This window comes from Peromyscus eremicus, chromosome 6, assembly GCF_949786415.1.
Source record: "Peromyscus eremicus chromosome 6, PerEre_H2_v1, whole genome shotgun sequence".
NCBI lineage: Eukaryota > Metazoa > Chordata > Mammalia > Rodentia > Cricetidae > Peromyscus > Peromyscus eremicus.
Genome location: NC_081421.1, coordinates 116461031 through 116472254, shown reverse-complemented (window position 1 = coordinate 116472254; position 11224 = coordinate 116461031). Strand labels below are relative to the sequence as shown.

The 11224-nt window shown below is 45.1% G+C and overlaps 1 protein-coding gene across 2 annotated transcripts; it reads right to left on the bottom strand.

Moving 5' to 3' along the window:
• Positions 1 to 4016: 4016 nt before the first annotated feature.
• On the bottom strand, positions 4017 to 10721 carry C6H1orf52 (chromosome 6 C1orf52 homolog). Of its 2 annotated transcripts, XM_059266390.1 has the most exons (4): positions 10385 to 10721; positions 9631 to 9829; positions 5628 to 5707; positions 4017 to 4443 (listed from the first exon to the last, which is right to left on the bottom strand). In XM_059266390.1, the coding sequence occupies exons 1-4, from the start codon at positions 10655 to 10657 to the stop codon at positions 4342 to 4344; spliced, it is 654 nt and encodes a 217-aa protein (XP_059122373.1). In that variant the 5' UTR covers positions 10658 to 10721; the 3' UTR covers positions 4017 to 4341. The 2 variants fall into 2 exon arrangements, with proteins under 2 accessions (XP_059122373.1, XP_059122374.1); XM_059266391.1 differs by lacking the exon at positions 5628 to 5707 and having other exon boundaries at positions 10385 to 10709.
• Positions 10722 to 11224: the final 503 nt, after the last annotated feature.

Here is an 11224-nt window from a genome sequence, read left to right as displayed (position 1 = left end):
GGGTGAATTCAGCATCCTCGAAGACAGAAATATAGAGGGCACCAACCAGTTTGTCTAGAAAAAGCCATTTACCACATAATGTTTTAAGTTAGCATCTCTAGTTGGCTCAGGAAGGTCCTGAAACTATGTTTTCAAACAGCACTAAAATCTCTTCCCACCCTGAACCAGCAAGGCTGGGGCCCGTTGGTGTGTGGTGGTGAATTCCATGCTTCGGTTCAGAGTTGAGCCACTTATGTCTGGGCTCCGGAGACTCTGGAGAGCCATGGTAAACCCCTTTTCTGGGTGGCAGCTGGGCACAGGGTGAAGGGAGCCTGAGAACGCAAAGGCACAAACATGAGGACTTATTATCTTCCTTTCCCAACTACGGAGCAGTTAGGAAAAATTAACCCTCTCATTTGTTAACCTCAATAACAGGCTTTAACTGATCTGTAGCCATGGATGGCACAGATAATTGCACTAATTAGTTCGGTAGGGAGAGACAGCGGGGTAGGGTGCTTGGGGAACACAAGCAATTAAGCTGAAATGAAGGAGGAGGAGGGGAGGGGACGGAAGGAGGAGGGAAGAAGAGAGGAAGAGGAAGGGAGGAAGGGGAAAAGGACAGAGGAAGACAGGAGAGGAGAAGCAGAAAGAGAGAGGAGCTGGAGAAGGGGAGGAGGGAAGGGAAAGAGGGAGGAAGGAAGGGAGAGGATAGAGTGAGCTGATTTACAAATTGGACATATAGGCTCCAGATGGATGGAGGAAATTCTGCTGCAGGGCTTTTGGTCCACTTTCCGTAGTTAGGACAGAATCTGAGGTGAAGGCCCAAGGCTGACCATGGTGAGGAAAGGGAGCTTTCTATAGGTAGTAAGAGAAAGCCACCACGGGTGTGTGTGTGTGTGTGTGTGTGTGTGTCCAAAGTTAAAACTAGGAAAATTAGCAACAGGGTCTTAAAACTTCCACAGTACTGACACCTCTAGAGTTACTTCTGCATTGGCTTGCTTGTCCTTTGCTGGCAGGATCACTTCCTTAGTTGGAAGTGATTGTTCGGTTATCCCGTGGCACTTTCCCGTGGGATTCTAAATTTAAAATGTGAATACACACTCCAAGGCATGCCAGAGAGGGTTGCTGGGATCTGAGTCCCCTTTAGAAGCAGAGGCAGGTAATTATGCTGGGAAAACAGCTCTCCTCTTTCTTCACTGTTGTGCATCAAATCCTGTTTCTATTCCTTTTTCAGGAAACATTAAACACAGGTCCAGAGAGGGGAGTTCCAGCCCCAGGGTACCAGAATACTACAGACATTTCAAGTCTGGTTTGTAAGCCTGTCATCTCATGAACCTAAAAGAGTGAGGTGATGCTCACACCCAAGACAATACCAGCTGTGGGAAGGCTGCCCTCACACATCCTGTGGGTGCTGGTGTCTAGGTGCTATGACTTTAAACTCAAGCCCTAATTAGAAATGAAAGGAAAACCAGCAGACTTTCAGGGAGAGGTTGTGGTTGTCTGGAGACCTTTGACTTTGCAAGACAAAGTAAGGGATAGTGGCAATCCACGTGTCAGCCCTGGGTCTGATCCCCAGCACTGCCATAAACAAGTGAAATGCTGGATACACATATTTACATTGCCTGCCTGCCTGTCTGTCTGTCTGTCTGTGGTAGAGATTGAACCCAGGGTCTTGTAGACTTTGTACACACCAAGTAAGCACTACTGAACTACATCCCTACCCTTGAAAACTGTTATTGGAAGGAGGACATAGTCTCAGACTTGCTGCTTTAAGACTCTAGTTAAAGATCTTTAAAATGAAAAGCCTAAGTCCTTGAAATATGCATTAACTTTCCTAAATCATTTGCATATTGACTTTGTATTAAATTGGTCCATCTGAAAGATGCTTCTGGCACATTAGATCAATACTGCAATATGGCTCCTATGGTCACTTTTGGATTTGTTAATTAAAAAAAATTGACTTAATTTTATTTTATATGCATTGGTGTGAGGGTCAGATCCCCTGCGGCTGGAAACAGTTGTGAGCTACCATGTGGGTGCTGGGAATTGAACCCGGGTCCTCTGGAAGAGCAGCCAGTGCCTTTAACTGCTGAGTCATCACTCCTGCCCTGCTTTAATTCCTTAGTTATATGAATACCCCAAGGTAAGACATTCTTTGAACCAAATACACATGAATAAACTAGTTACAGGTGACTTCTGGCATTTATTTCTCAGTGTAGTGAGTGCTCTGGCCCTGGAGCCATACTGCCTGAGTCTCCCTTGAATAAATTGATTTTTGCTTTTTTTTTTGGTTTGGTTTTTTTTTTTTTTTTTTTTTCCCCCAAGACAGGGTTTCTCTGTGTAGCTTTGCGCCTTTCCTGGATCTCATTCTGTAGACCAGGCTGGCTTCGAACTCAGAGATCCGCCTGCCTCTGCCTCCCGAGTGCTGGGATTAAAGGTGTGCGCCACTGCCGCCGGGTTTGCTTTTTGTTTAAATCTTTAAAAAATTTAAATGTTGATGTGACTGTTCCCCCCCCCCCTTTTAAATATTAAAAAAACAAAACTATTCATTTGTATGTGTATGGGGAGGGGTGCACATGTGAGTGTAGACTGGAGGACAATTGTGGGAACTGTTCTTGTGGGTTCTAGGGATTGAACTCTGGGTTGTCCAGTTTGACAGTTTACTAAACTCACTGGCTATCTCCTCCACCCATGTAAATTAGTCTTTGTACCTCATTTTCTTCCCTTGGGAAGTGGTAATAATCCCTCTTACCAAGTTGAACATGTTTGTGAATCTTGTGAAGAACATAGCACAAAGCCTGGCCCACAGTAAGGATCTGGTATGTTTTGGCTAGTAACTTGGTATTGAGGAGTGAGGTAGTGGGCAGATAGAAATGAAGCCAAGAACATGAAGGAGGGAACACTTGAACTCTGGGAGAGCTGACTAGGTCTCCAGAGAAGAGCCAGACCAAGCAAAGGGTTTAAAGCAGAACATAAAGATGCATCTGAACAGCACATCTGGGAACTGTAAACCATCTCTTGCAGCTGGATGAAGAGCTGTGTGAGAACATCATAGAAAAGGTAGGATGTTTCCACCAGACCTATGAGATGGTACAGCATGGGGCAGAAACGAAATGTGGGAGGTGGTTTTTGACACAGCATGTGGGGCCTTTGAGACAAGTGGAAATAGAGCTGGATATACAAGCTTGAGGCAAACAGAAGAGAGTATGCTAGTCTAGCGAAGCTGGAGGAGGACCCAGGAAAGAGACAGACTAGAGATTCATTTTGCACTGCTTGCTATACACAGAGCATTAACACAGGGGCTGGGCAAAGAAAGCATGCAGCGCAGCAGCTGCCAAAGCACTCACCTAGCACGGACAAGATTAGGGCTTCACCCCCAGCCCACAAAATAAACAAGATGCTCAGTTAAATTGGAATTTCAGATGAATTTTTAATGTGTCTTATATCACATATACTCAGACTCAGATTTAACTGGACATGCTCTTCTTTGCTGAATCTGGTAATCTTTCATAGAAGAGCCTATCTTCAGCATATTTAATGAGGAGATGAAAAAATAATCACACTATAAGGCATGTATGGTATGTTAAGTGCAGCTGATAACAAGGGCAGGAAAAGACCTCCCCTAACAACAGAAGTGTATGTAGAAGAGATGATAACGTTCTTGGAAAATGCCTGAAGTCTGCTGAGAGGTCAGGTAGTTTAATCTGACTCTGGAGTCAGTCCTGAGTGAATCTGCTAGTCTCCACTCACTGGCTGTGTAGCCCTGTCCAGTTCTTCTAGCTCTCTTCATTACAAAATAGGATACTAACGTCTACTTTACAGGACCATTGGAGAGAAGTATGCACAAGGCACCTAAACATGGGAGGCTCTCCCTACATGCTAATCCCTACTGTGAATTAAAAGGTCACAGGGCAAACAGGCTGCTTGTTACAAACACTTGTTAGTGGCATACAATAATAGCAATGTTGACGGAAGTAATTTTATTTCCATGATCATCTATTTACACTGTACAGACACTAATGAAGAGCACCCACAAGTTCACAGTACATTACAATATATTTACTTTAAAAATAGATTCCTTTATAAAAGGTCCAAAGAACAATGGCATGTCCAAGTGACAAAACTCTCAAAGCCTGTCACCAATTCTGTGATAGCCAGAATGCTTCCAAGTACTGTCAGTTCACAATCACAGGTCACCATTAGAGTTGTAAATACATACAGGTTTTAAATAAAAACCTCAGTTCTACAGCGGAAAGTCTTGAGGCGGTACTTGATAGTTCATTAACATAAATACTTTCATGGAGATGTCTGTCATGAGAACCACAAAAGCAAACACTCCAGCCAACGACACATCTCAGGAGCTCAGCAGCCCAGTGTTCTCGCCACTGCTTCTCTACTTCTTCTTCTTGGCTGCTTCTGGCTCCACTCTTCGAACTTTAGATGCACGCTCATCTCTGTCATCATCTTCAAGTAGGGAAGAAGAGAGTGTCATTAGTGAGTCTTTAAAAGATCAACACAGAAAACTCATTTATTAGCTTTATACCAAAAGCTCATCAGCTGTTTGAAAACTTATCAATAAAAACTAAATACTAATTCTTAGAACCCTGATATTAAACTACATAGGGAAACAAGCATTTTTTTAAATTACAGCAATACAACATTTGTAAATTAACTTCTTAGGGACATATTAATGTGGCTTAATTTATCTTACTTCACAAAAACCAGCTTTCTCTGAAACAGCTGGTTGGTCCCAAACTTCCCAGTGCACATACTGCATGCATTTAGACACACACCACACTTCATGAGAACAGAGCACAGTCTCCTTCTACAGAACATGCATCGCCTGTTAGCCTCACTAAGTGGCCACCAGCTGTACTTTTCCTCTCCGATTTCCTCTCCCAGTCTTATGATCAACCCACTGTACGTTCTGACGTTAAAAGCACAAGTGAAGGGTCAGAGAATCTCACAGGTATCTGTTCTAAGGGTCAGAGAATCTCACAGGTATCTGTACTAATTCTGGACCATTCCCTCCTAGGCGGTCAGAACATCTTAAAATCAACAGAGTAAGCAGGCTCCACCTTCACATTAAGGAAAATTTGGATGAGGAAGACTACAGAACCTTACAATAACCAGTACCTGCTCCCCCACTGCTATTGTCTATGGCTGCAGAAAATTTCCATGAATAAAAATGTCATGCCTGAAAAAGTGGACCTTTTCACTCTATTTTTAAAAAATTCAATTATGTGGTTCAATGTACACAGGTTGGCACAGACTAGTTGCTAATTCATATCTCCCTAAGCAAATGTGTGATGCAAAGAATTCCAGCCAAGTGTGGTGGTGGTAGGCCTACAGTCCTAGCACTCTGAGTGCTGAGACAGGAGGACTGCTATGAGTTTGAGGCCAGCCAGCTAACACAGTAACACCTTGCCTCATCGGTGGCCCCACTCCAGAAGAATTCCATATAGATACACACAGCTTCTGACTGCCTTACTTCCATGGTACCAGGGACCACACCCCATAGCCTTATGCCTTCCAGACAACCACCCTATACTGAACACCCTTAGCCCTGACTTTACTCTGCTTTCTCTCCTCTCCCCTCCCTTTCTTTCTACGTAGCCTAGACTTGCCTGATTTCATAATTCTCCTACCTCAAGCCTTCCAGGTACTAAGATTACAGACACAAGACTCCATGCCTGAATGAACTTTATTTTCTTGATCAACAGCATACCTAAAGTTCAAAAGGTATAATATGGTGACATATAAAATATTTTGATGCCTTAAGACCTTCACATTAAAAAATTAGGGAAACTGCTGGGTGGTGGTGGCACACGCCTTTAATCCCAGCACTCTGGGGGGCAGAGCCAGGCAGATCTCTGTGAGTTCGAGGCCAGCCTGGGTTACAGAGTGAGTTCCAGGAAAGACGCAAAGCTACACAAAGAAACCCTGTCTCGAAATACCAAAAAAAAAAAAAAAAAAAAAAAAAAAAAATTAGGGAAACTGCCAAGGTCAAATCACAAATCATGTGACAAAAATCTGTAATCCAGGCTGTAATCCAAATGCCTGACCCTCCTGCTTCCTGAGTGTAGGGAATATTGGTGTGAAGCCACCATACCCACTTCAAGCAAACAAACTATGGTTTTTAGCTGGAGTTTAATTATCAAGTTTACCTTGAAATTATTTTCAGAAATAGTAATATAAAAGTTAAAAGCAGCGGAGCGGTGGTGGCGCACGCCTTTAATCCCAGCACTCGGGAGGCAGAGGCAGGTGGATCTTTGTGAGTTCAAGGCCAGCCTGGTCTACAGAGCGAGATCCAGGAAAGGCACAAAGCTACACAGAGAAACCCTGTCTCGAAAAACCAAAAAAAAAAAAAAAAAAAAAAAAAAAAGTTAAAAGCATTTTCTGAAGACTACTATCATGCCACACTATTAACACACATTAAAAAGGGACATTTCTGCTTTTATTCTGTCACTTAATACAGGTAAATCTACTGATAAAACACTGAAACCACATACTACTACAATTGGAAAAATGAGTTCCCATGAGTGACTGGAGCAGAGCTCCTGTCCCCTAGCGTCAAAATAAGGTGCTGCCTTAAAAACCAGCACAGGAATAGCTTTCTGCTTTCTTGTTTTTTAAAAACTAACCCTATCATACACAGACACACTGATATGAAAATAATTTCCCTATTACACAACTTGAATCACCCAAGGTAAACAACATTAGCTTAACCTGTATACTTTTACAATTAAAACAAAAGTAAAATAAAAATCACTTGCTCCATTAGCTGGCTTTTGCAGTTATTTGTTAATAACGCTATGAAAATCTAAGTTTTACTTCTCTGTATTTCACGGTCACTAAACAAGCAGCCCTGAAAAACAGTGAGAGGCAAGGCTGGATCTAAACTTTCTCAGCTCCTCTAAATTCTGGAAATCAGTGGCAAAAAAGAACAAAGGAAGAATATAGGATAGCCAAATAAAAGCAAGGTAGCTTAATGATGAATTTAAAATATAATTAAGTGGGCAGACTTTCCAATACATGCTTCATTAATGACAAGCTATAGGTAAACAATGTTGTCAGGGGCTGGGGAGGTGGTTCTGGACATGAATTTGAATCCCAGTCGTCTCTGCAAAAAAGCCTGACCAGTTAACACGCCTATAACCTCAGTGCTCCCATGGCAACGTGGGAGGGACAGAGAATGCCCAGCTCAAAGGCCAGCTAGACATAGTATGCACGAATGCATATATACATACATAGCAGAAAGTCTCAAACAAGGCAGAAGACAAGGGCTGACACCCAGGGTTGCCCTCTGGCCTCCATACTCACACACACACAAAAAGACAATGACAGACAAATTAGCATGGCAGCCTGCAATGACAAAAAGTCACTTCTCAAAAGGAAACTAGTGGCTGAGTTGGTAGAATGCTCACCTAGCATGCACGAAGCTCAGTATCTAAGACTACATACATAATGTGCATGCAGGGTGGCACACACTTTTAATCTCATTTTGGGAGGCAGAGGCAGGAGGATCAGAAGTTCATGGTCATGGCTACACCCTGAGTTTCACACCCAATCTCTAAACAGGTGGAGGCATTTATTATAAGAGTTAGATTCAGTAACCAATGCTTAAATCCAAATTAACAATTTAAGATTTGATTCCAGCACTCAGGATCCTGGGTCCTCATGCCTGTGAGGAAAGCACTTTATGACTGTGCTGTTTCCTCAGTCTCAGAACAACCATTGAGTCATATGTTCCAGCTCTAACCCAGAAAACGTTGGTCTTTGTGTCTTTTCAATTGCTGACATTCATTTTCTGATCAAAAGGACAGAATTAGCTATGGAAATGTGGGTGTTATTTGCCATTATTTGAATTTCTGGTAATTGAACCCAAAAGTTAGAAAAAAGATGATCCTTGCTTACTTGAACATAATTTCTGGCCTTTATCATAAAGGGCCAGAGATGTAAGAGCGCTAGACTACAGCAACCTGGATTATCAACTCTGGTCCCTTGAGAAGACTGATTACTTCTTAAACTGTGAAAACACGATGTGACCAAACCTTAGCTTAATAAGGCACAGATGCTATCTCAAGGTTGAATTTGAAGTCCTATTTTCTCAGTTCCCAATGGTGTGAACTTAGGCAAATTCTCTCACGTCAGACTGTTTCCTCATCTACAAGACAGTGATAATGAACTATGGGTCACTCTTGTGTCAGGCTGTTAATATTAAATTAGGAAACGTGTATGAAACATTTACTCCGACCTTGGACAAGTTATAAGCTCTCATTCTGTATTTCCCTGTTCTGGCTTTGTAAGATTGCATAAGGATTCCTTATTCAAAAATACTTTTTAATCAAAGTGCCATACGATAAGAGGTATTAAAATTCACACTTTGTTTAAGATCTTCAATAAAAACCTTGACATAGTATATGCCTATAGTCCCCGCTAGGAGGGAGTTCAAGGTCATCCTCAGCTACAGCAGGAACCCCTTCAATGTAACGCTGGTCCTTGTAATGGAAGATCAGAAATCTGTGTTTTTTTTTTTTTTGGAAGATCAGAAATCTGTTTAATAAAAAAGGCAAATGGCCTTTAATAGTCTAAAATGCTGAGCTCAGCTCTACAGTCATTCACTCACAATGTGCTACTAACTATGGAACCACACAGAGGACCAGGTCTGGGATTTCATAAGGGAGAGGGCATATGAAGAAATAACCACACACAACTACGATGAATTAGCACGGCACATCCCAGGTAAAGGAGAATAATTACTATCAAGAGTGAACTAGAAATTGTTTGCATGTTGGATTTTGTAAGATGAACGGCTTTATCAGCCTAGAGTTTAAAACATTCAGTCTAGACTAAGGTGAAAAGTACATTAAAAGCCAGGAACCCATATGAAAGTGTGCTCCACTCAGGTCTAAATTTCAACATCTTAAAATGCTGGAATGAAGCCCTTCAAAAGGATGGTGGTGAGGGGGACTGGGTGGGTCACAAGGAAACACCAGCTCTCTTCTGTTTGTGGAGGTTTGGGGGCAAGCCAGTTACACAGTCAGATATAAATTTTAGAAGCCTGAGACACAGAGAAGCAGGGGTAAGAGTTTGCAGGCAGAGATTACTGTGGTAGTCCAAGTAAGAGGTGAAATTATGAGATTACCAACAAAGGCAAGAAAATCAAACCACGACTACGTCTGTTCCCATGCACAGCTGATTACACTCTGCTGCCCTCATTTCAGCTCTAACGCACAACTGTCTTAGAAGAAATGAAGCCTTCAGCATGTCCCAGCTGCAGTTCCAGGCACCCTTGAATTAACACCCGCCGCTCTAATAAGGCATCCTACAAGCACGTACCCTGGAGACTTCCGAGACTACTTTCAGGCAGAACACATTCTTAGATCTTAGTAGAGCAGAAGCTGGGAGTGGTGGCCCATATCTTTAATCTTACCACTGAGAGGCAAAGACGGGCTGGCCTCAGAGAACATCCAGGTTACACAGCCCTTGTCTCACATAACATAAAAAAAAAAAACCCCGAAAGATGGAAATGACTTCTCGTTAGTATCCAAAGTCAAGTCTTCCAATCCACCAGGGTCTCAATTGTGCTCACTGAGTGTGCACGCCTTATAGAAGCACCTCGGGCTGCAATCTTGACAGCACCCTTACCCGATTCCACGGTCTCCTCCCCTTCCGGCAGAAGCCGGGCTTTCTTAGCATTCTGTGGGGCATCATCACCATTGTCCTCATAGATGTTCGACCACTTTATTGCCATGTCCAGCTCCGGCGGCGGCGGTTTCTTCTCGGTAGTGTAGGTCTCGGGGGGTGGCACATAGTTGGACTTCCAGACCTTGAATTCCTTTGGAGGCTGTTAAGTAAGCACATGAAGAGGCCCTGTGACGAACCGAGGTTCCCGCGATGGATACGAGCGCATGCACCTCCCTGCCGACTGCTCATCTTTCTGGCTGGCTTTTTAAAAAAAAATCCTTTAGGCTTAAAAGACACCCTTTTTTTTTTTTCCTCCTTCTATCAACATCACAATACCGTTCAGTGAAAAGTCACAGGGTTCCCTATATAAACAAAGCTAATAACTTTTAGTTACCAAAGAAGGATCCAGTCTCAGATACTACGGCCAGGCTGACCCCTTCAGGAGGCTGCAGCAGAGACACTGTCTTGGCGGCAGCAGCGCAGGCACTCCGGCGTCAAAGGGAAGGGGTCTCGGGGAGAAGCTGCAGCGGGGGGCGGGGAGTCACCACCGTTAGTCGTCGCCCGGCTGGGGGCCCCGAGCGCGGAGGGGCGGGCCCGGGCTGACACCCCCCGGGCTCCCGGGGCCGTGGGTGGGGACGCGCGGCCTCCCGCGGCTTGAGTGCGTGTGGGGGGCGGCCGCGGGGCCCCGGGGCGGCCGCGGGGCCGGGGACCTCACCTCCTCGGGCGCCTTCACCACGTGCCGCTCCCAGTCGATCTGCTTGTTGAGCGGGTTGTAGAGGAAGGCCGGCCGGGTCACGCTGCGGAACAGTTCGTCGGGGCCCGGCAGCCGCTTCTCCGCCGGCTTCCCGCGGCCGCCCGTCGTCGGAGCCGGCGCCGCCTCCTTGCGACCCCCGTCTTCCGGCTCGCTGTTCTCCTCGCCCGACGAGTCGGAGCTGCTGCTCCCGTACGCCGCGAAATAGCTCAGGGGGTCCTTCTCCTCAGCTGCCATGACGGCGGCGGGCGACCACCCTCTCGGCCGGAAGCCGGAAGCCGCGGCTGGCCCCGCCCCGTCGCTAGACGGGCGAGTGATGCGTTTGCGTCCCCTAGCGGCGGTGCTGCGCACCTACTCCTGGGCGGAGGGGAAGAGGCTGGAGGCGGGGATCCCACAATCCCGAGCAAGATTACTTTTGCTTTTCCCTAGAGAATCCTAGGATCTGTACCAGTGGCCACAGCCAAACTCTCGGCTGGTAATTATGGCACAGAAAAGCCAGGCATAGTGATGCATGCCTAGGTTGAGGCGGGTGGGTTGTTGCAAATTTGAGGGCCAGAGAGGTGTACCCAAGGGGATCCTTGCCAGCTTAGTACTATGTAGGAGACACTGTCTCAAAACAAAACAACAGTAAGAACGAGCATAGGGGAGTGGGACCGCACACTTCTCACCCCAGCCCTTGGGAGGATAGGGCAGAAGATTGCCACAAGCTAGAGGCCAGTGGGGTAATTTTACCCCCTCCCCTAATGAAGTTGGTATCATTGTATCTATTTGGATCCCAGTTAAGGATCCGTGGTCAAAGTCGAC

Excerpts from the sequence above, each read along its gene's own strand:
- C6H1orf52 (XM_059266390.1), bottom strand. The coding sequence starts at position 10,657 with ATGGCAGCTGAGGAGAAGGACCCCCTGAGCTATTTCGCGGCGTACGGG. Across the intron at positions 9,830-10,384 it reads TGGTGAAGGCGCCCGAGGAG|CCTCCAAAGGAATTCAAGGT; the intron begins GTGAGGTCCCCG and ends CTTACTTAACAG. Across the intron at positions 4,444-5,627 it reads TAGTACCTGGAAGGCTTGAG|ATGATGACAGAGATGAGCGT; the intron begins GTAGGAGAATTA and ends CCCTACTTGAAG.